Source organism: Saccoglossus kowalevskii, chromosome 3 (genome assembly GCF_978046115.1).
Source record: "Saccoglossus kowalevskii chromosome 3, keSacKowa6.1, whole genome shotgun sequence".
NCBI lineage: Eukaryota > Metazoa > Hemichordata > Enteropneusta > Harrimaniidae > Saccoglossus > Saccoglossus kowalevskii.
Window position 1 is genome coordinate 21681816 of NC_140643.1, and position 24776 is coordinate 21706591.

The following is a 24776-nucleotide window of genomic DNA, read 5'->3' on the forward strand; positions in this document are numbered from 1 at the left end:
TTCTTTTATCTCACAGAAAAAAAAGTGCTGTAAATCTGTGAAATAAACCTGGTTAAAACACTCGTGAAGTGCTGTATTTGTGCTGTTAATTTCTTTCTGAAACTGAAATATAGAGAGATGCATGATACTGTGATGATGATCATTTTGCTATGGACCAAAAGTGAGAACCACAAAACCACAAATATGGGCAAAGTGTGGACACACAAGTGAAGTACAGGGAGATGATTTGCTGTAATGGTACAGTTTTTGTTGTTATCCAGAGATACTCAATTTCTTTCTAAAGATGTAGTAGAACAATGAACTATAGTGAGGTGACACCGTGATGTGAGCATGGTGATTTTGCAACAGGCCAAAATGAGAATCACAAATACAGGGCACAGTTGAGACACAAAACCATGAATTATTATTACTCACAGACGTATCTGGACATTTCTGGGATTCCTAGAAAAAGAGGCTTTATTTGTTAACAGACTGGTCAGCTCCAAAATCAGCGACATAAAAATAATTATCATAGATGCCTCACACCAACAAAACACTTGATATTTGACATTTAAATAGACAGTTAATGACAAATTCAAATCAATTATTATAAAATAAAATAAAAAATAGCCAAGACATGCAGTTTGAAAAAATATAATTTTGCTGAAACAAAAAGTTGCTATTAAGCCTATGGTAAACGTACAAAGTAATGTATGTGTAAAACTGACACATGTGAGAACAGTGTAAAATGAGAAGTGTAGCAGAAACGATTAATTCAGCATAGCAGTGATTGGTGATACAGCTGTAATTGCTACACCAATAAACACATGTTTGTACCTGTTCACTTACAGGATCAGCAGATTGTGGCTACAGGAAGAGTCTGATTGCGTTAGCCATAAATACATGTATGAATTATATCGGTAATTAAAAAAAATTAAAATCCTGTAATCTATTCATTATAATTACATTATAAGTACTTCCATCACTTTCTTTTCAAAATGGTAAAGTCAATAAAAATATAAAATACAATGAAAAAACATTTTCATATTTTTTTTTGCTTTTAATAAATATGACGTAAAGTTACTGATTTTATTACAATTTTTTACAGGTTTCAATTAAAACCATTATCCAGTTGAAGGCGCAGATCCAGAATCCTATTTAAATTCATGCATTTGATTGTAAAAAGATATATTCATAATAATCTTCAGATTTCATGCGGATCGTACAAACCCAATAAACCCTTACTGAGTTTTGAAGTACAGCGTATTAATGTTCAGCAGGTACACACAACACAACATATGGCCATCTTTGTGTGAAATATATTATAGCTTTATACAGAAGAGTTAAAAAATAGATAGTGAAGATGAGTCGGAGGTAAAGTATTTAGTAATCATATGTGCCTTGTCATTTGACTGGAACAGTATTTTGACTGCAAAGAAAACGATAGTCAGTAGAGTAAATGACTTAACAGATACAGCAATACATTGGTCAACAATTGGCTTAATGTGTCATGTAACCATGGTGAAAGGTTATATATAATTATCCAAGAGGACATCCAACAACAATAATGTCTTGAAAAAAAATTCTACCAAAAATGTTAATATAAAAGTATTATTATTTATTTTTATATATATAAAAAAAGATACAAATTAAACTATTGCCATAATTCTCACCTGTTTGAAGGTTTGTTTTAATAACAGGGGCTCTAACACAGGATCTAGTTCTTCTCCAATGTTCTCTAACAGACATGGCTGACCAAACTATAAAACAAATGAATTATTCATAATGTATATTTAAACTGTAATCAAAATGGTAAATCCTTTGATATAACTAACAAGCAATAAACAAGTTTTGAGTTTTTGAGTCAGTCTCCTTTTTTCTACATTACTGACTATGCTCATAACAGAGGCGATGGAGGTCAGATAAATATAACCCCCCCCCCACCCCTCCCAGAGATATCTTACAAATGTTTGTAAGGATACCAAGATATTTTGTTCAACTTCATGGTGTGTGTATGACTGAAATGCACATGTTTTCAAAAAATAATTAAGATAATGTAGATCCATACAAAATTGAATCAACATGATCAAAACTAAACTGAACCTGATATAATATCTGCCGAAAACTGCATATTCCTGCTGACTTAAGTGAAATGATGTTGACATTCAATAAGTCTGTTGTAGATAAATAGAAAGATAGATGAGTGTTGTTACCTGCAGACAGTTTTCCAATGTTCTAGTATAATTAGGATCACTTAATTTAATACACTGCAGTTTGTTAGGTTTTTCCATATTCTTGATCCATTTATTTGCCTGTCCTTGTGGATCAATCATCAGCGGCCATCTGTTAGCGTTGGTAACAATTATGGCATTGTCTGTAGAGAAACTGAACAGATACACCAATTGAAGGTACAATGATATGTTACTTCAATACTTAGGCCCGGCATAACAAATTCCGACATCTTGGCTTGTAAAATTCTGAATGTTTTATTTGGGGATCAATTTGAAACAACCGAAATTGACTTACTTGTCTACGGGAAGCCCAGCTAATATCCAGTCTCTAGTCCGGACAGGATCACCTAATGTATTGACAAGGGAGAAATTTCCTGATACAGGGATGCCTTTTGTCTGGCACATGTCATACCACTGTTTTAGACACTCCTGAAAGCAAGAATATCAATACAGTGTCATCTCAATTCTACACACACACTTTCCATATACTTTTGTCTTATCAATTTTGACAACAAATTGAAATAGAGCCATCTATAGAAAATGTTTTTTAAAACATATAACTAGACATACAGACCGGAACAGTCAAGAGGGCAATACTTACTTGTCTAAATGATAATGTAAATGCACCCAGGTATGCAACGATGGCTGCCGACAGTAAGACGTCACCAACTATGTTACTGTAAGTATCGGTTAATTCTTCTGTTAACTGAAAATATTAGATTATATTTTAGAGATTGTCAAAGCAAACATCGGATGCAGTGAACACAAAAATGATTAGTACGTAACCTTGTGATTTTCTTGGCCCAATAGTGCAGAGTGTATAAAGCTCATGACTAGATAAGAAAAAGCAGCATCACCATTCCTTATTTGGAATTTGTATTCCAAATGTAGGATACATCTGTCTGATATTTTGAAATATTGCATCATCATTCCTTATTTGGAATTTTCACTTTCAAATAAGGTAGGATACATCTGACATTTTGAAATATTGCATCATCATTCCTTATTTGGAATTTTCACTTTCAAATAAGGTAGGATACATCTGACATTTTGAAATATTGCATCATCATTCCTTATTTGGAATTTTCACTTTCAAATAAGGTAGGATACATCTGACATTTTGAAATATTGCATCATCATTCCTTATTTGGAATTTTCACTTTCAAATAAGGTAGGATACATCTGACATTTTGAAATATTGCATCATCATTCCTTATTTGGAATTTTCACTTAACTGGGAAATTTGTATTTACTGATAAGGTAGGATAGATTTGTCTTCCATCTTGAAAATGTTGCATCATCATTTCTTATTTGAAATTTTCATTTCCTAATAATGTAGAATACAGGTCATCGAACAGATAAAATGTAACACATCACTGTCACTTACTATCGTCCATCGTTCTCTTTCACCTCCGAGCCCAGCAATTAATTTCTCAGCACGGATTAATTTCAAGCGAGTCATTTCAATTTGGTCTTCCAAACTCTGAAAAATGAAATTAAAAAAAAATATTTATATAAGATTACAATACCAAAACTATAGTATACATGTACTCTCAATGCAGTTGTATTTTAACAAAATACTAATAAGGAATACAGCTAGATTAAATTCTCTACTTTCGTTCAAATATTGGTATTTCTAACAACATAGAGTTCCCCTAAGACATTCCTGGACAATTAACACCAAGTACGGTAACACCCTGAAGTAATTCAAACTCTGTAATGAAACACATATACAACTTGCCTTCTTTTCATGTGTCTTTTCCAATAAATGGTCGTTCAGTCCATCTAATTTATCTGTAACTTCCTTTAAAATTGCTCTTTTTTCTTTGAGGTTTTCCATCAGTCCTCCCAGTGACTGTTCTGCTTGAGTTAGTTTAGCTTTCTTAGGGGCTACAACCTGAAAAGTAAAACAAATAAATGAAATTTATAAATAAATAAACCAAGTTTGACAGATGATGTATCCTTTTTAAAAATTTCGTAATTTTAGGGGCCTTCATGATAAGATTAAATTTACAAATGTTATTCTTTCTGTTTTGAATAACCCAGTAAACTATTTAGTGCTACTATTTCACACTCCTGACTCACAATAAATTAAAATGTATAACAAAATTAGTTTTACAGTATTCAAATCACCATGTATCGGCTTTGACGTCCTATTTTTACCGACAAGCATGTGAATCTGATCAGCATTAACTTGCGACAACGTTGCCTGTAAGTTGTTCTATAAACATGGACACATGTATGTACCAGTATATTTAAGCAGCGCACAACATTGTTATTTTATCTTCAAGAGCTAGCGACCTGTTCTTGAAAACCAGTCACTGTGAACAGGTGTAATATGTGTAAACAAATGTGACAGCCCATAGATGCCATTTGACATATTATTGCAATCAATCAATGAATGAAGATAAAAAGAAACTCACCTTTGCAACCCTGTCATAAACCTCTATGGCTAGTACCCATTTACACATGCCTTCACAAGCTGATGATACATGCTTAATGATTACTGGATCAAATTCGGGATTATTAATGTACCTATCTCTGATCTTTTTGATGACACTCTCAGGTATATTGCTTTTATCAAAATTTTTCAAATGTTCTAAGAATTTCATATCTCCTAGCATCTAGGAAAAAAGGAAATGTCAACATATGAATATCGGTAAGCTGGAAACTGGATATGACCAGATCAAACCAGATTAAATTGGATAAGACCAAATCAAACCAGACTAAACTGGATAAGACCAGATCAAACCAGACTAAACTAGATAAGATTGGATAAAACCAGATGAGAGACTGGATTAGAAATGACAAGTAGGAAGTAAATTACAATAGGTGATTTTCCATTCACTACAAGATCTTGTGTATTGCTTGAAAGGTGCTGACCACCTGCTGCAAAAATTTAATGGTTTGATTTTGAATTTTATTTATAGCGCGATGTAAAAATACAGATTAAGAGGGGAATATTGAGATAAGATACTCTTACTTTGTACAAAATTGACCATCAACTAATGTGTATAGCACATTAATAAGCTTGAAAATCCCCCGAAAATACTTTCATGTTTATCAAATCCAACGCAACGTTTTGACATCATTATGATACTTGTTTGTTCTTTTTTTATGTTTGATTTAAGGCGAGGGAGTCGTCACCTGCACATGCGTCAGATGGTCATAGCATGTCATTGTTTACAAACAAGCGTCTACCCATGAGCCTTTGCGTTTTTAGCGTGTGTTGTTATCGTCGCTTGGAACTCAATTCCCGGGCAGGTGATGACCCTTCCACTTTAACACATAAACAGAAACAGAAAAAATGGTAAATTGGTCAGTCATATACCACACTGTTTGATACAATTATGTGTTGGATTGAATCAGATCAAATCATGCTCAGCTAGAGTGCAAAAGCTAGGGTAATTACTGAGGCTGAGCATTTTAGTGAATGTGAAGCATTCTTACCTTTTTGGCTGCTGGCCAGTAGTCCTCATATGGTTTGCCTTGATCATTAACTTTTCTATCAGGCTTGACACCCTGGAACAAATACATGCAATAGTTGATCAAATAATAGTCAATAATTTGTTAATTATTTCATTCATGTAGTCTATTCAAACAAAGTTTTTCCTGATGTGCATGGCACCCCAAGATAGCTAACAAATGGTGACTGGGCTACCTATGTTACTGTTCATAAATAATATGGCTTACATAAGGCAATAGTACTTGAAATACAAGACAAAAACAGCATGTAAATAATCATTGTATCAATCATATACACTCTCTCTTCGATATATTGAGTTTTGTAAAAAAACAAACAAGCAAAAATGCATGTCACTAGACATACAAGACTTACCCTTAGTATACATATAGTCTCCATAACCAGTTTGACTCCATTCGGAGGATTGGTCATGGTTTTCACTAATGTTATATCTTGTTGTTTCAAGGTGTTCAAAGCTGAAATTGCAGCATTCAAGGCCGGCATGGCTACCGAAAGATTTTGTTCGCAGTCATCCTATTTAAAGTATATACAGATTATTGGAAATTTAGAATTACAACAAATACTTTTTATTTTCTTTAAGCATATTACTAGTATTAGTAAACTTCAACTTCAGTTCTGGACTTAACAATGAATATGAATGCAGATTAAAGTGTGGTGTTGCCATTAAGTACATTGTATTGAGTACATACTGTAGAATACATTATTTTTAGCTGGAATTAATTTTCGTTAAAAAGACTTTTTGGGTGTTTGTATGGAATATATATTCACTGATTTTTGACAAGTTCAATATATAGAAAATATAGAAAAAAGGTATTTTCGCTAGATTTTATTATCACTGAATCATCCCCTCAGCGAAAATAGTGAAAATTAATCCCAAGCAAAAATAAAGTATTTTACAGTACTTTAGATTCACATAGTGTGAGATACAATTAAAAAACAAACAAATAAACAAACTACATGTATTAGAAATTTGAATGTGAAATGCATGACAATTGAGAAAGGCTATGCATGTACACTGCATATACACTTGTGATAGAGTTGGCATTAGAGGGCGCTCATACTAATGGTGGATGTTCTGACACTAGATGGCGCTCTCTCACAATGCAACACCTACTCTCACTAGAGGGCGCCTAATACTGGTTCACATTCCTGGGAGAACAGCAAGTATAACACAGAAGAAGCCATATTAATGTGTATGATAAGTATGCGCTCTGATTTCTTACATGAATGTAGCAAAGTTTTAATTCTTGTGCTTGTGATTACAATACCTTGATAGCCTGTGCTTCTTGAGCTGCGTCGTTTGCAATCTTTTCCTCCGCTTGGACACCTTTCTTTGTGGCTTCCACCTCCACCGTCTCGGCAGCAATGATTTTAATCAACTTTTCAGTCTCTATGTTTGTCTGTATCAGCTGCGGCTGCAATTCTGTCAGTTCCACTTGCATAACTGCAATCTAAGATGAAATTGAAAAGTTTTAAATCAATCCATCTCATCTTTTATATAACTAGAGTGGGATGTAAGATAATGATGTGAAAATGATGAAACAGTTCATAACTACCAGAGGTACATTACTTGGGGTTTGCAACTATGGTGACATAATACCAAGATTCCGATCAATCTCGCTCTCGCATAAGCGTTCCCTGCTCAGATCAATGCGAATGCGCATGTCCGAGGTAACTAGGATACTGGGATGTCCAGGTGGATCTAAATAGCTGCCCACGATATGACGGATTACGAGAACTATATTTTCTGTACATTTTCAATGTACATGTATTACATTTTTTCACTATGATAGTGGCGAGACATGTTTTATTTTTTTATTACAAACCTTGAACATTGATATATGTCATGTCAGAAGATCGTAGCATCAGTCTCGTTATCTACGAGATGAGACTTGAATGGGATCTTGACATGATGTCACCATACAGTACTATGCACGTTGCAAACCCCTAAGTAATGTACCTCTGGTAATACTTCATACATCAGAAGTTGGCTGCTTTTACTCACATTAGCACAACCTGATATCTCACCTGGGTTGAGTACAGATTAGCATTTAACTTAACATTTTTTCCTTGATTAAAAAAAAACCTGAAGTTACACATAACTTTAAATTTAATTGTTTTGGGAGATAGGGCTAACGAACACAAAGGCTCAAGCCACTGGATCAATCCCTACTAACTAAACTTACCTGTGATGCAGCAAAGTCTAGTTTTTCAAGACCAACAACATATCTGTCTTTGAGAGTGAGAATCTCAAGTCTTTTCTTATTCATTAGGTTCTTGAATGTCTTGATTAGTTCTAAATAAGATGTTGGTGTGACATAGTTGCGTCTCCTTAACACACCATAAAACCTACATGAAACAACAAACAGACGGTGTGAGGAAGAACTATCCTCGGGGGCGGACATCCGGGCATTTTCACTGCCTGGCAACCCGCGGCGGTGAAAACAAAGGCCCAAAACTCGCAGAAAACGGTACTTTGGGATGATTGTTGAGACTCCTCTGAACAGTGTAACAAGATTAGCCCTACGTGTGTAACATATATAAATTTGGTTGTTCAGGATTACTTCAAAGTTGAGATTGTGTTGTTTTCTCGAATTTTCACCGGCTCGACCGGCGTTCCACAGCAGCGCGCACAGAGCCTATAGAAATGCATGTACAGTGGTGCGCGTCGTAGCAACGTGGAACGTCTTGTGACGTAGCTCCGCCCCCGAGGATACTAATACTGGTTCTCTATTAATCATTTTTGTCACAATGCACATACACTGTGTCTTTTTGAAGTATTTATACTTACGTGTCTGATAACGAGCGAACACTTTCATGGAAATGTTTACACATAACAACTACTTCTAATCTCACATCGTCAGTCATTTCTATGTCATCCAAAAACTTGTGCGCCACTCTCTCTAAGGCATCTTCTGGCCAGGCCTATGTGGTGAAATTAAAAGTATTTATTTATTTATTGACAAAGTTCAGTGCAACTTCACATCATGGTCAGGCCATGTTATTCAAGTGTTATTCAACAGTGCATTCAACATACAAGAAATCTGAAATCAGCCATTAAGCTCTTTTGAAAAACCATAAATTGACGAATCTGTCACAATCCAAATTGACAGTTTAATGACATTCAATAGAAACTAGATTTTTTTTTAAATGTTTTCATGAGAACAACAAGATTTCGGCCAATAAGTTCCTGTTAAAAATAATATCAAATCCACTGTGACTGCCAGTTTTAAAATGCCAGTTATCACACTTCATTGTGGAAACTGGATAGGACCAGATCAAACCAGACTAAACTGAATATGACTGGATGAAACCAGACTAGAGACTGGATATGACCAGATCAAGCCAGAAATGACCTGATCCAACCAGACTAAACTGGATATCATGGATTCCATGCAATGTATTGCATGTAAAATCATTGATAGTTTCAAATTTGAATGTAAATTTCTGACTGACTTTCTTACCTTAAACCAATCAATAGTACAGCAATTGATCAGAGAAGGGAACATCCTCAGTCTATTTCTGAAGGCGTCACCGATGGGACTGAACGTTAGTACTATATGTAGATGACGTCGTACTCTCTCAATGAATTTATTATACATATTCAATGGAGTAGCTTCTATCTTGGCATTTTCTGCTTGAGATAATTGTTGCATCTAAGTGGGAAAAAATGCATCAGCCTCAAAAATCCTCTAATTGACTAAGTTTGTTTTTAATGAATCAATAATGTTGACAATAATTGAACCAGTAGGGAAATTTAGGGACAAATTTGTGTTTATCATAAAGCTTCAGAAAGCAGGTAACTGGATTGAAACTAATGTTAATTATTCACACGTGGAAAACTTTCTCAAAAAAACCTCATGCTGGAAACTAAAATCCAACTTAATGTTTCCAATTGATCATACTAAAGAGGAAACAATTTCTTGGTAAAAATCAAAAGTAATTTCTCACTTACTTTTTCAATAAGCTCTAACTTTTCCTCATTTTCATACAAGTTAGGAATATCACCAGTGTTCAACAACATGTTTATATCCTCAAGAAATGATATGTCCTAAAAAAAAAACGATGGAGACCAGTTCATCCCATAATGCATTGCATTTCAAATCACGTGGTTAGTTTCAACCAATCACAGACTAGAGTTTGAACAACTTACTTTTATCTGATGATCACCAAATAGAAATACTGTTGAGATACCATCATCTCCAGCTTTGCGTAGTAAATTTTTGAGATCATCTTTCCAATCTGTGTATGTATAGTTCTTGCTGATCTCAATAGTGAACTGTTCGTAGTCTGCCATGAATGCGGCTAACCTGGTGGCGCTAGATCTTCCACTTCCACCAATACCTGATAAATCAAACGCATAATAATTCATAAAAAAACATCAGAATATCGATAACTTTTCGCATCTTTGAATAAACTTCCATAACCAGATGTCTTAGGATAAATTACTGTATGACATTAGCTTGCATTCAGGTAGAGATTGTATGTACTTTAGATGTTAAATAAAACTGCTAATTCGTGCACTACACCAAATCTCATAGTGTTTTAAAATAATCTTGGCAGATTACATTGTCCAAAGTTTTAAATAAACAGTTGTTTTTTTATTTGGTTGATTGATAGGTGTTCTGTCATTCAGAAAGATTCATACTTACCGACGAGCAGTAAATGTCCATTGGGTTGTTTAAGGACACGACTGATTCGGGAAATATGCTCAATTGCAAATCTGAACATAACAAGGTCCATTGGGGCCTTAGTCATTATGTTATACTCTTCTAAGTATTTCTCAATAGTCTACAAAAGATGAAGCACAAACAAATATGCAAATAAGTGAATTAGATATGCATAAAATCCATCACAACAAATATGCAAATAAGTGAATTAGATATGCATAAAATCCATCACAACAAATATGCAAATAAGTGAATTAGATATGCATAAAATCCATCACAACAAATATGCAAATAAGTGAATTAGATATGCATAAAATCTATCACAACAAATATGCAAATAAGTGAATTAGATATACATAAAATCCATCACAACAAATATGCAAATAAGTGAATTAGATATGCATAAAATCCATCACAACAAATATGCAAATAAGTGAATTAGATATGCATAAAATCCATCACAACAAATATGCAAATAAGTGAATTAGATATGCATAAAATCCATCACAACAAATATGCAAATAAGTGAATTAGATATGCATAAAATCTATCACAACAAATATGCAAATAAGTGAATTAGATATGCATAAAATCCATCACAACAAAACAGTGACATAATAGCTGAAAACCATGCATTGGATTACATTTCAGTTGGGCCAAGTGTTTCAGGGAAGAAATTATGCTTACTAATAAATAATAAAGCACAACAGTCATCACGTTGTGTTTGATACAAGTCCAATATGAAATATACAACACATATTACTGCAAACCAAAAAGCAAAATAGCAATATTGGTTGTTCAAACAGTTATTATAAAGCTAATAATAATATTGCTACTTTTGCTAAACAGTGAGCTATATTGCAATACTGCTGGTAGGGTTGCTCTTGTTCATAGTAAAAACATTGTTTGTACAAAAACTAATGACTTTGGTGTTTGAAGGTAAATATGTACACTTGTGCTGAATTACATGACTTGGTTCATGATCAGGAACTAACCTCTCTCAGATTATCAAGATGAGTAATTTCATCATAAATTTTCTCTTCATCTTTTCCTTTCATGTAATCACCAAAGAATAAGCTGCAAATAGAGAATACAATTTGTAACAGTGTACATATAACGGGAGATTCACCTTGGTGTTGATACCTGGATTGAGGCTGTATGAGGAGACAGATATGCTAAGAAGGCAATCGCTGTGAGTGATACTTGGTTGTACGAGATAGGCCACATGATGTAAAACCATGCATATGTGTAGGAGAGATTGTCTGAATGCTTCTGTTACATGCACTCATTTGGGTTTCATTACAACGATGTGCATGCATGCTTTAGATTCTATATCGTATCAGTGCTTGGCAGTTATAGTGCTGCGAAAGGAATATGTGAAAGGTGAATTCAGTTACGTAAGAAGTGTTGTTTAATTGACCGAACAGTGAATGTATCCAGTGTAATACAGACACATGAGTGTGTTTTTTTCTTCAATGAAACATTCAAGTCATTTTTTTCAAATTAAAGCATTTGTTTTTCAGCTTCATTCAATTAGCATGAGCTTACCAGTAACTTCTTTTTTCATATTTTTATAATCCAAGTAATAAGCAAAATATGGCCTAAATGTTACCAAATGAGTAATGCATGGTAATAAATATGTATTTTGAGAAAAAACTTGCAAAATAACCAAAATAAAAATTCATCTTCCAGATGTGTAGATGCTTTTTACCATTTCAACATTTCACCTGCTAAAAGCCTTCACCAATATGAATGCTATATAATTGCATCAGCAGATAATAGGTTAACATGTGTATTCATTTGACAATTCAATTCGGCTCAATGTTTCATACACAGAATAAAAAATATAAAAAAACAATCAACAAAATATTAATCTGAAGCTCCTTTAATATTCTCCACTGTGAGAAACTTTCACTTTTTTTTTTAATTTAATTATTACAAATTTTACGTTATTCTTTTAGTCTAGATAGAGTTTGCAGTATTCATTCTAATTTTTCTACAAAACTTACAATTACATAAAACAAGTCAAATGCATTATTATATTATACAGTAAACCATTGCCAGTTAAAACGCTATACTGTAGAATACTTTATTTTCGCTTGTAATTTATTTTCGCTATTTTCGCTGAAGGGATGATTCCGTGAAAATAAAATCCAGCGAATATACTTTTTTTCCCCCATATTTCACATTAAACTCATCAAAAATCAGTGAAAATAAATTCCATACAAAACGCCCAAAAAGCCTTTTCAGCGAAAATTAATTCCAGCGAAAATAAAGTATTCCACAGTACTACAGCAAGCAAAAAATGAAATGAAACAAGCATGCAGAATAGTCATGTGCGAACATGCACAATTGAAGACATGCACACTAAATCTTTCATTTAAAGTCAAAGAAAGAAGACAGTTTGACTTCAGTTGGGAGAATTCATCTTCAAGATTGGATTGCTGGAACTCAAAGACATTTACCGGTATGCAACCACAAAACAAAAGAACAAAGGGTTATTATTGAATTAACACAAGAAACTGCAATAAAGAGTAAATTAATATAAATGATAACAATTAAATTAACCACATCACTCTATTAGTACTGTTGCCATGGTGATACCTTCTCAAGTCTTCATCTTTGATGTCTTTAATTGTATCTATTTTGAACATTTTCATGGCGCTAAAAAAATGCATGCAAAAGAGATGGGTTGGGGTGTAGGATCAACATTAGAGATAGATGTGACAGAAGATAAAATGAACAGTGAGAATAAACAGAAAAAACGGCATATCACTCTTATTAGTTTTATATATTGTACTGAAAGGGGAAAACTTGTTACAAGTGATAGTCAAATATCATGCAAAATTTATTAATTATTTATTTTATATTAGGTTTTATGTAAAATTCAAACTTTGAAAATAAAGGCTTAATTTGAAAAACTGTTGAGAAGAGGAAAATTCTAGTGATAATCAAGATGAAAAAAAATGAGAATAAATGCAAAATGAATTTGAAAAAAAAAAATTAAAAAAAAAAAAGTAACTGAAGAATATTGTAAAGAAAATTGTTACTGAATGGGTAAAATATATTCTTGAAAATTATGCAAGTACCCTGGATCATCATCAGCATTGGCATTATGCCCATCATTATCATCATCACTGTGAGAAAGGAAGATATTTGGGATGAAGATTAAAACAAAATGGATGAAAATGGCGGATGTTATTAAAATGTGGAATGCAGGAAACTATTGGTGATGTAGTGATTGGTGAAATAGCTGAAAATGAGCAGTGCCTCTGATCTGCAAAATACACTTGTTGCTATAACTAATTATTTTTCCAAAAAAGGCCACAAATTTGTTTCTTCTGTTCTAAACTTAACGAATATTTTTCTATTACTTAATAACCCTTTAATGAAATCAAAATAAGCTTACAAATAATATTCTAACATATCATACATATTAAAGTGGTTATGTTTCTTAGTGAAAAGATTAGCATGTCTTAAAAATGATAAATTGTATGAAACTAAAGCCTCACCTTCTGATATTGTCATCATTTAAATCTTTACTTAGCGTCAATAAATGCGCAAATACACCGTTCATTTTCTCCTTAAATTGGCTTTGAACAACACTCTACAGATAATGAAAAAATCAAAAAACTATTATTAGTAACATAGTTCTGCCTTGGGGTGGAAAATTAGGTCTTCACACATCTCTGGATACTACTTGGTGATAAATATTATACGTGTTTAGCAAATTTTTGTATTTTGGTATAATGGTCTAAAGCCAAATTTTATTGCGTACAAAAAATATGTACAAAATTTCCAAGAAATTGAGTTGATCACTCGGTATTAGGAAATGTAGAAATATTCTGAAAAAAATTGTATTGAAAAAATTTTTTTTTACAAAGATCCAATTAAAAAAATTTTTTTTAAATACAAAAAAAAAATATCTCACTCCTATTCTTTTAATCAAATTTTGTTAAAACGGGAGGGTCATCACCTGCGCACACGCGGGAAATGAGTCCCTGGCGACGATAACAACACATGCTAAAAACACAAAGGCTCATGGGTAGACGCTTATTTGTAAACAATGACACGCTATGGCCATCTGACGCATGCCGAGGTGACAGCACCCTCGCTTTAAAACAACATGGGTTTCATTTTTGTGAAACACATATTATCAAATGAGAGAAAAATAGTAAAAAGACACCACAGATAGACTGACCTTAATGATTTTAAAGAACCGATGTCTATCATCTTCATCTACTAATCTGTCGTAGAAGACTCGATAGACTTCATGAACCCACAAACGAATCAATTTATGGGACCCTTCAGCACCGGGCGGTATACATTTTGGCTGCACCAGTATCATGCCCTGGATCACTCTAGCAAAATCTCTGAGGTTGAACAAATAATGGGACTTTGCGGGGGTCGGTAGGAAGTTGGTGATGGCCTGGGTATAGACCTCGGTTGTAGCATAGATAATAATCTGTCAAGATAAATCAAATAGTTAATATTATTTATGTTTTCACCATCTCTTTCAGAATTTTTTAATCTTAGCAAAACTGAGCCAAAAATTTCTTTGAAATGTTTATGACTTTCATCAAAAAGATTAAATGCATGGTGATATGTAATGCAGAATACAATGCTTAACACAAATGGTCAGACCATGTCTGTTCATTTGATACCAATAATATCGGCTTTGTATTAAATGAATTTTTAAATACCGGTATATGACAAGATTGATCTTTTAAGAAACAAGAATCCGTAAGCCACAATCATGGTGAAGTTTTACATGGTTTTATATAGATTAACGCACATAAATACATTTCTTACCCTTGAAAATCGTTTAAGACTTGTTTCAAAACCTTTATTGAAATGCCATTCCATGATAGGCGCGAAGATTGTCTTCATCGTCTCTTCATCAAATGAATCAATTGCAATCACATTGAAATGTCTTATGAATCTGGGCGTCACAGTGCTACGGCCACCACCGGGGGGTCCCATTGCAGACACAATACTGATGTCAACCAATTCGAGTATACTTGTATCTTTCCTGAAAATACAGTGATGGAAATAAATTGTTTATTATGTTAGTGGTGAGAAAACTTGGGATGGAATATATATAGATTTACAGTTTGTCTTCTGTTGGAATGTCAATGTCATCCTTCACAAAATAAACCTGCAAAATTTATAAAAGATGATGTGATGAATGGTATGAAATGTTATAGTAAAATAACAGGAACGGGTTAATACTGTCATGCACTGTGATGTAAAATGCTACATGAAATGATATACTGTGGTAAAATGACAAGAAACCAACTATTAAAGGGTAAATCATTGTACAACATTTTGGTTATTTTCGCTTGGAATTAATTTTCGCTATTTTCGTTGAAGGAATGATTCCGTGAAAATAAAATCCAGCGATTATACTTGTTTTCCTATATTTTACATTCAATTCGTCAAAAATCAGTGAAAACAAATTCCATACAAAACACCCATAAAGTCTTCTCAGCGAAAATTAATTCCAGCTAAAATATTGTATTTTATAGTACTCTGCAATTCTCAAAATTGTCCAACACAGTACCAATAGGTACAAGACTATAAATTTCAGATGAGCCTACCTATCAAACCAATAACCATGGTCAATCCACTGTCTCAATAATTCAATAGGTGGTTGGGCTCCATATTTCTCTCTCAAAGGCATATTCAAATCATCTACAAATACAATCAGCTTCTTGCCAACAGGAGGGCCATACTTGCCCTTTCTCCGCCTGTGAGTATAAAAAAGGGATTAAATATAAAAATAAGAAAGAAATATTTTGATAAACATATAACTGTTTAGGGACATAGCCTAAAAAATGAATACCAACATTTAGAATAATGTTACAAATGCATGAAAATCAAATAAAACATGACTAGCTGACAGCAACCATGTAACTTAAGGTAGAGATGCAGTTTACCTGACAGGTATTTTAATTAGTTAATTAGGAAACCAAGATGACCTCCCTTGTCCACAAAACTATATGTTTTCGGAAAGCTTATTGTATAAATTTTAAAATTGTGTGAGTATTTTTTTGTTATGGACACTGTAGTTTGAGATATGCACAAAAATGTGCTTTTTTGGTCAAAAGTGATTTAAACAAAATTACCTCCTAAACCATGCTTCTGTTTCCTGTCAAAATTGGTTTGTGGGTACGGCTGTTTACTATGAAGAAAGTGCCGTCTTGAAAACTGTCTACCAGTTGTCAATTTTGCAGGGCAGCAGTCCAAATTTCACTACATCAAGTTTATGCATAAATTAACACCCAGGCTAGTTGCCTGTACGATTGCTGTAACACTGTTCAACCAAAAGCAATGCTCCAACGGCGTTTTGAAGATAAACACATTGTCAATCATTTGTGAAAATTTCAAAACAAAAGGTCAAAGTGTCTAGGAGCTATTTTTTTTTAAAGTTCTGGGATGTGCACTAAAAAGAAGCTGTGATAATTGCTAATTTGCATAACAATTCACTCAGTAAGAAGTTTGCTAATGCTCATAATTAAAATGGCTGTAACAGTTCCAAATTTAAATGTATTTTAGTTTTGTTAAAAGTTAAATATAGTGCATAATATGGAGATCCAGTCATTTCTTTTTTTCACCATGTTTCTTTTTTTATTATTTATCTACAGCCTTGCTAAATCTTGCTAAGCATTCAAAAGAGAGAATTTTTGCATCTGTTATCTATATTTTAAAATCGTTTTTTGAATATGTTCCACTATTCACAATTCTACAAAATTTTAACAGTCTATAGCCAAGACTCTTTAGGTAATAAAAAGCAAAAAAAAAAATTCAATCCCAAGTGCCCACAAACCTGCATCTCTACCTTAAGCATTCAATGTTACTATGCAAAATCCATGCAAATAAACTCCTTATAAGGAGTTCACTGTAATTGAAGAACAAGATGATTGGCTGGCAGTAACCACATGACCAAGCATAAAATGTTGTATGTTAAATTCATGCAAATTAACTCCTTACATTGTACAAGGATTTTACAGAAGTTTTATACCAAATATAAAGTTGAAACATGTGCCAAGTGTGCACCAATAGAAATCAACACCCCTTACCTGTCCAGCTTGGCAAAGATAATATCCTGTGTCTGGTTGGCAGAGGTCTGAGCTGAGAAGTTAACGTTATTGGGTATGTAATTGCCTTTAGCCAAATCTAGAAGGAAATTGTTAGTGATTGCAGATTTGCCGGTTCCAGTTGGACCAACAAATAACAGTGGTTTATGCTGTAGGACCAGTTTCTTCAAGAAGTACAACTGTCTCTCTGTATCCACTGTCTTAATAATCAGTTCATTCACCTACAAAGTGGGAAAGTTATGAAAGGTTTTAAGTTTGGGAGACAATAATCAGCTTGTAAATATAATGATGGTATGAGAAATGATCGGGCATCCTGGAGATATGGCTATAATGGAATGAATGAATGAATGGTTATGTCATCGTCCAAATTCTCAACTTCATGTAGAATTAGTCGCACATCATGCTCATGTCACATTAGTTGTGGTTTTCATCATCCAAGCATTTGATACTGGTATCCATGTACGTAGTCCACACTGTGGTCATAAACTTTATTTTTCATTTAGTGGCTCAGTGATAAATACAGTATTTGGCTCCTAGAATGTTGACCCATATGGTTGAATAGTATGATGTGTATGGATTCCACTGATATGTTTTTGGAAATGAAAACAAATGATATTAACTGGTAATGTAATGTGATGTAAAATCTAGATGTTGGAAGGAGACTTGTGGAGACCAGGAATATTGTGTTAATGTGACGATAAAACCCAAGCAGGTCTCTTTCAGAGAGATGGTTTATGTGTGAAATGAAAAAAAAAGGTGCTGTAAGCATAAATATAATATGGTGAAAAAACCAACCAAAATGTCAGCCCTAAAAACTGTGTCTGATTGCAGGGGATTAAAAAGAAGAGGGGGGGGGGGTATACAGTGTGCTTTTGTATTGAATTAATTGTGTGAAACAGAAAGGAAATTTGTTTTTTTACATACTTAGCTGCATGATGCATTGATATTTGTTAGCAATGTAGAAGGACAATTCCAAGCAAATGGTTGAGAAAGTTACTGCACACGCACACCTGCACACACATGCACGCACACACACATGCACATGAGAAAGTGAGCATTCAGCTTACCACAATCTGGTAGTCTTGATATTTCTGTGTTAGTTAAGTGAAGCCACCCAGCAAAGCAGTAGCAGCAGTGACAATCATTGCATGCAGCACACACGTGTGGGTCATTCAAAATTCAGAGACAGAAAGAAAGCCAACACATGCAATAGATAAAAATGGTGCAAGATAGAGGAATGATTAGCACAGCAATGTAGAACGGGAATGAGGGCACGGCAAAATTTTTCATATCAGAGGTATCTGGTTGGATAAGTATTAGGACTATTGGAAAAAAAATCGAAAATATATAATATATAATAATTTCACACATATTCAGAGAATATTTCAGTTGTTACCATTGGTTGGTCTTCGTATTCTGACCCCTCCTAAAAACAGTCAATTGATAATTTCAGGATTAGGTAATCTGAGCTAACTAACTAACTAACAAAAACAAATCTAACTCTAAAAAAAAAATATTTGAAGAGCAAAAAATCAAAATGATATCCACCAAATATACTTTGTTCTATTAAAAAAAAAAAAAAAAAATTAAAATTCATTATTTCACTTCACTACAAAAAAAAAAAAATGATAAAAAATAGAGCCTGCCATCACCTTAGTATCATCGTCATAATCTTGTGGCCTTGCGGAGCGTTCTTTCAACATTTGGGCGATGAGCTTCATATCAGCAAGTAAGCAAGCAATGCCAGCAGTAGGAATAGATAAATAGACACAGAGGGCAGTAGAATACTTTAATAATAATATCCTAAGTGTTATGATGTGGTTATTAATATGATCTGAATAAGAAATCATTTATCTTATAGATATGTATTTTATTAATTATTTAGTTGAAAGCATTTTCTGTACATTGTAAAATGTCCATCACGTTATTCATATCGATTATCAGAATTTTATAATATGAGGAAATTTCACAGGAATTGCGGCGGCTCTCCGCCACATTGTAAATTTCACTGCTTTAAAAATAGATAATTACTATAAATTTCAAAATTGACGGAAATGTGCCCTGTGAACGTAAAGCAATTTTAGTATTTATGCTTTCGAGCTTTGAAAACAAAATAAACAATTCAGTTCATAGTGCAAATATAAACAAATATTTTGAGATTATTTTTAGTGTAAACAATTCATTCTCCTTCCTCCAATATTAAGTTAGAAATCAGAAAATGTTAGCAAGACAATTGAAATACACAGAAACACAGTTGATTACTAGTATTATAGCAGAGCATGGTTTGACTCGAAAAAAATTTGGCATGACTTTCCACAGATCAATTATTAGATACATCCATCACTAGAGAGATATAGAAAGAGTTTCAAAAATATCATGAATGAGACAGATATAGTTAATACATAGTGCATTGTATAAGCACATTACCTTATGAAGCTATTAGTAACATATACAATGTATAAAACGGTGCACAGCAAACAGACAGGCAACACAGAGTCAAACAGTGGAGAAAGACATCACAATACATAACAATAATGCAAAGGAAGAAAACAGAAAACAATAAATTAAACGAATACAAAAGAGTGTTATATTTCTTCATGTTCTTCCTTAGGAGATTAGTTTTGCATAATTATCACGGTTAAACATGGATATTATTAATAATTGCATACCACAAACAGAAACAAAACATTAATGTTGACAAATTAACACATCACCTAAACACTCTCAAGAAAGCAGGATGCATTAAAAAAGGTACATGCATACTTAAAGTAACGTTAATCATTCTCATTTCCAACGGTGCTAAAGCAGAGTCTGGACAGGATATCACCACTACCCAATCCCAGGGTCTTATATGATGTACTGTGTTACAAAGTATTTGTCAGTTACAGTGTGCCATAATTTTATGACCTTATTAGGAAATGTGAATTCCAAATAAGGACCAATATGAATTGCATAACAATTACATTAATTGTCAAAACAAGTCACAAATACATTAAGGTTAAAATAAGAAAACCAGAAAGTATGCACAAAATAGAGTATAACTCAATGTGTACCTAACATGTAACAGTTTTATAATGTCCTTTGAAAGCTCATGTAGATAGGACAATGCAGCATGTATCTGCAGTGATGTGTATTTCATAACGGCTTGATAAATCTGATAATCATTTCTTACCTTTGCTTTTTCGCCTATACTGACTGGTTCAATGAGTCCTTCCCAGCGTTGCCAGGAACCATACATTTTACGGATATACACATACTCAAACACGTTCCCCTTCTTTGGGATGAGTAAATTCCTGGGGAATTTTAATTCCTTTGGTCTGGGATATTTGGCAGTGGGACCAGTTTCAGAATCACACAGGGTACGGAAGAATTCGGTGAATCTGAAGAGAGGGCAAGAGAGAGATGTATAATTAGTATCTAACAATATGTAATACGGTGATGCATAAACAGTATTGAATTTTTGAATTCCATGTTTCCTACCAAAATTTTGACATAACATAATGCATATTTTTGTGTATTTTTCTATAATTTTTACATGAATTTTGGATGCAATGGCCAAAAGTCTTTGAATCTTGGACAAATTATGCAGGATTAATTTTGTGAAAGTTGACTAAAGATGACTTTTGGCGTAAAATTAAAAACTTCACTTTTAACTTACTTTTCTTTTGATTGTACATCTATGTTGCCTGCCACTGACCAGACCAATGAAAATAAAAACTGACAAACTAACATCGCTGTTCTCTCTTCATCAAGTTTCTGATCTGATATTGATTTGTTAGCATTACCATCTTCTTCCAGTTCACTGTCGGAGTCATCGTCACCAGAACTGAAGAATACAGCATTAAACACAATCACTAAGCAACACAAAGCACATTATAAATCTATAGCATATTGTAATTTGAAAACCTTCAAAGATTCATATTCCATCAAAAACTAGTTGGTTTAACGTTTTTAAGAGAATTGATTTGGGTAGGGAGACATCGGTACATGTAGGTGAAAAGTCAGTTGCCATACATTTTAAGAAACTTAAATTACCAGAATGGTCAGTTCGTTAAAATAATAAATAAATAACTAAAAATATAATAGAAAGATCAACAAACTACAGTACTGGTGGTTTGTTTTTCGAATTCTCTACCAAAACTTCCAAGTACGTACCGATATATGTAATATGTATGTACCGGTACTATGTTTTTCAAATATGTTTTTTTTTTCAATAATTTGATTTGCCAGATTTATATTATTGACAACCCATAATAAATATGATATGAAGAACTTTATTGATAAATGTTCATTTTGAAAAGATTAATTGAAAAATACCAAAGTACACCTTATAACCATATATACTACTAGAAAACAAAATTGGAGTTACAATAAAAGAATATAATTATAAAATTTTCCCCAACATTGTTAGTTACCATATTGTCCATTTTATGCTCAATTTGACAACAAACATAACACCCAAACCATCATTTAAGAGGGTTGTATTTAAAAAGCGCCATCTTTTAATTGTTTGGTTCACCAAAATAGTTGATAATAGAATGAAGGAACACAGGGAAAAAGAGAACATCTACAAACGAAAACAGGAATGTTTTGAAACTTCAAAAGGAAATACATGTATAAACACCAGTGAGAATACAAATCAATCCAAACCAAACCACAAAGTGACTTAGGTCGGGTTGCAAGCAAGTACTCTCAACATATACCAGCACAGCACCTGTTTATTAACCTGCAACACCTATTTACTATCAATAGAATAGTTCATGCATTGTGTAGAATTGGGTTATACCATATTGTAGGGGTGTGATGGGTTAATACAGAACCACAGCAACAACCATGTTTATTCCCAGCACTCCAGACACCAGTAAAATACAGCACTTTTAAAAGTGTTATGGGAACTTACCAAACACGAGGACACAGTGGAATATAAAAAAAAAAAATTGCAAAAAAAATAATATGAAACACAGTTGACAACATAAGCTAACAGAAATCATTTAATGTTTTTTTTATCATATGTGTGTTTGAGAGTTATAAAGTTGCTGCCAGTTGTCACATGGTGAAATAACCCGATAGTAGTCAGAGTGAATCCATTAGCAAGGGCTATATCAGACTAATAGTGAAACAAAAAGGACTAGGGGAGTGATAAAGCATGTGATATGATTAATTACATAATAGCATGTGCTCTGTAAAGCACTATTAAGTAATTGTGTGAAACTCCAGCTCCTATCCAGGCTATATCTGGGAAACACATCATTTGTTTGTCAATTGTGCTAGTCTGTAGCATTGAACTACTAGTACACTGTTATTTATAAATGATAAAGACAATTATTAACGTTAGGAAAAAATGACTGTATCACTTGTGCCTGTTGAATTAAATGATTAGCTTTGTTAGATCTTATTATAATACATGTAGTCAATGTTCCAAGTACCTGAATAAATAGCTGACACAGCAATAATTGTCATATGAATTGATTTTCTTATTTGTATTCCTATTATGAGGAATGTAAATTAATACATTCATACTCACAATAATAGGTATATTTTTACAGCTGATTTTTTTTTTTTTTTTTGTTCAGAGAGAAAACCACATGAAATAATCAACAATATGACTGTGCTTTCTTTTTATATACATAAACAAAATTCAAATCAGGAAACCAAATAAGAATATAAAGCTCTCAATTTGTTCTACAACAAGATGTGTGTCAGGTATTCTAAGATAAAAAGCTGCTCGGAACATTGAAATAAATAAACATTTTCACCTACCCGAGTCTTACTTTTCTGTGTATATGTAAAATATATATATATTGTTTTTGGAACACCATCATGACAGTGAGGAAATAATTGAATCACACGCAGTGAAAACAGGTAGATATCCAAGCCATGCAGGTCAAAGGTCAAATGCACACACAAAACACGCAGATCCACCATTTTGTTGTAATAGCGTCGCAGAGAAAAACACCACAATCGTAATGATAAGCAATTATTAACACATACAATTATTACCCGGTATTTTTTTTTTCTTCTTCATACTTTTAACTTAATCTAATACACAAGCTTAACTATATCTATAACAGTTAGATTATCTGATATTATTATTAAACTATTATGATAATTGTTAGTAATATGACAGCTACATGTATAGATATGAATTTACACGGACTCCTAAGTAGGTTCAACACAATATTGAGAATTTAAGTGTCATTTTCTTAATCTTTTCAATAATGCTAGTCCATGCCATTAAGATGCAGAAAATGAAAATAAAAATTGGGGTCTCTGGATATTTATGGAGAAAGAAGAGTCAAAGTGAAACCCCAGGGTTTATTTTTGCGCTTGTTTTAAATAACTTCTATCCCATCTACGAATTTTGCACAGTGGACTGCATACCATTATGAACAACACTATTGCAACAGCTTCAAAGTAAAAAAATTATTGAGTTTGCCAATGAAATAAAATCTTTCCATTATATTTGTAGAATGGGAATGTTTTCCTATATTACACTGTACATTTTTTTTTTTAATAAGAGAAATTATTCATCTAGACTACCCCCGGTAGCAAAATATTCTTATGGATTTCCTGTTCCTGACACTGGGGCGATATTCATGCTACTGATTTTACTCTATATGGATATTAACAATGAATGAGATATTATGATGATAAATTAGTTTTTAAGAATTTCTACTCCTACATTTATTATTGAATTATCAATATTAATTAATCATAGTTATAATATAGTACTATACATGTATTTACACCACATTATGATACACCATTACAGAGAAGATGCAGGTGGGTAAAATGAGATAGGAATGAGTGTTTAGATTTAAATATTACATGAATATCCTCCATTCAAAAATAACTTTATACACATGCTGAGTCTGATATGAATGCAGTGCATATGGTGAATATTGATAACACAGTGTTAATGGGTTTATTGCTGTGATTATAGAACTGTATCACAGGACCAGATGAAATATTCTATGTGCTGTAATATATACAGTGCAAAATAACAATAATATGCACTGTCATATGTATGCTAGTCGAAATACACACACTAGGACAGCATACATGTGGGTAAAAGTTACTTTTGAATGGCTATGTTTAATGAAATTATCAGATAGTAGCAATTAGCAAAAATGGAGCAAATAGCGAATTTTACCGTATATCATCCATCATCGTGCCGTAGAGCGTCAACATGGACTTGGCCATGTGCATCTTAGATACCTTGATATACTGTTTACAGTTCCTTGTCACAAACTCAAGACAGGGCTCAAGTAACCACTCAAATAGCAACTACAAACAAGTGGCAAATAAAAAC

General features: G+C 33.1%; 1 protein-coding gene across 1 annotated transcript in view; it reads right to left on the bottom strand.

The window, feature by feature from the left end:
- The window catches only part of LOC100376541 (dynein axonemal heavy chain 3-like), a 118864-nt gene that overhangs the window by 37563 nt on the left and 56525 nt on the right, over nucleotides 1–24776 (bottom strand). Inside the window, exons 36-65 of the mRNA XM_085497361.1 lie at nucleotides 24618–24751; nucleotides 23225–23239; nucleotides 21123–21290; nucleotides 20637–20844; nucleotides 19117–19179; nucleotides 18532–18555; nucleotides 17447–17685; nucleotides 15965–16114; nucleotides 15177–15396; nucleotides 14566–14829; nucleotides 13876–13971; nucleotides 13454–13467; nucleotides 12969–13028; nucleotides 11360–11441; nucleotides 10347–10485; nucleotides 9848–10038; nucleotides 9650–9745; nucleotides 9159–9350; nucleotides 8486–8619; nucleotides 7881–8043; nucleotides 6963–7145; nucleotides 6049–6207; nucleotides 5661–5732; nucleotides 4634–4834; nucleotides 3952–4107; nucleotides 3598–3693; nucleotides 2812–2916; nucleotides 2506–2639; nucleotides 2193–2364; nucleotides 1653–1739 (exon numbers count right to left, since the gene is read on the bottom strand). Of these exons, the coding sequence (XP_085353487.1) occupies nucleotides 1653–1739; nucleotides 2193–2364; nucleotides 2506–2639; nucleotides 2812–2916; nucleotides 3598–3693; nucleotides 3952–4107; nucleotides 4634–4834; nucleotides 5661–5732; nucleotides 6049–6207; nucleotides 6963–7145; nucleotides 7881–8043; nucleotides 8486–8619; nucleotides 9159–9350; nucleotides 9650–9745; nucleotides 9848–10038; nucleotides 10347–10485; nucleotides 11360–11441; nucleotides 12969–13028; nucleotides 13454–13467; nucleotides 13876–13971; nucleotides 14566–14829; nucleotides 15177–15396; nucleotides 15965–16114; nucleotides 17447–17685; nucleotides 18532–18555; nucleotides 19117–19179; nucleotides 20637–20844; nucleotides 21123–21290; nucleotides 23225–23239; nucleotides 24618–24751 (4017 nt within the window). The remainder of the gene's footprint in view (nucleotides 1–1652; nucleotides 1740–2192; nucleotides 2365–2505; nucleotides 2640–2811; nucleotides 2917–3597; nucleotides 3694–3951; nucleotides 4108–4633; nucleotides 4835–5660; nucleotides 5733–6048; nucleotides 6208–6962; nucleotides 7146–7880; nucleotides 8044–8485; nucleotides 8620–9158; nucleotides 9351–9649; nucleotides 9746–9847; nucleotides 10039–10346; nucleotides 10486–11359; nucleotides 11442–12968; nucleotides 13029–13453; nucleotides 13468–13875; nucleotides 13972–14565; nucleotides 14830–15176; nucleotides 15397–15964; nucleotides 16115–17446; nucleotides 17686–18531; nucleotides 18556–19116; nucleotides 19180–20636; nucleotides 20845–21122; nucleotides 21291–23224; nucleotides 23240–24617; nucleotides 24752–24776) is intronic.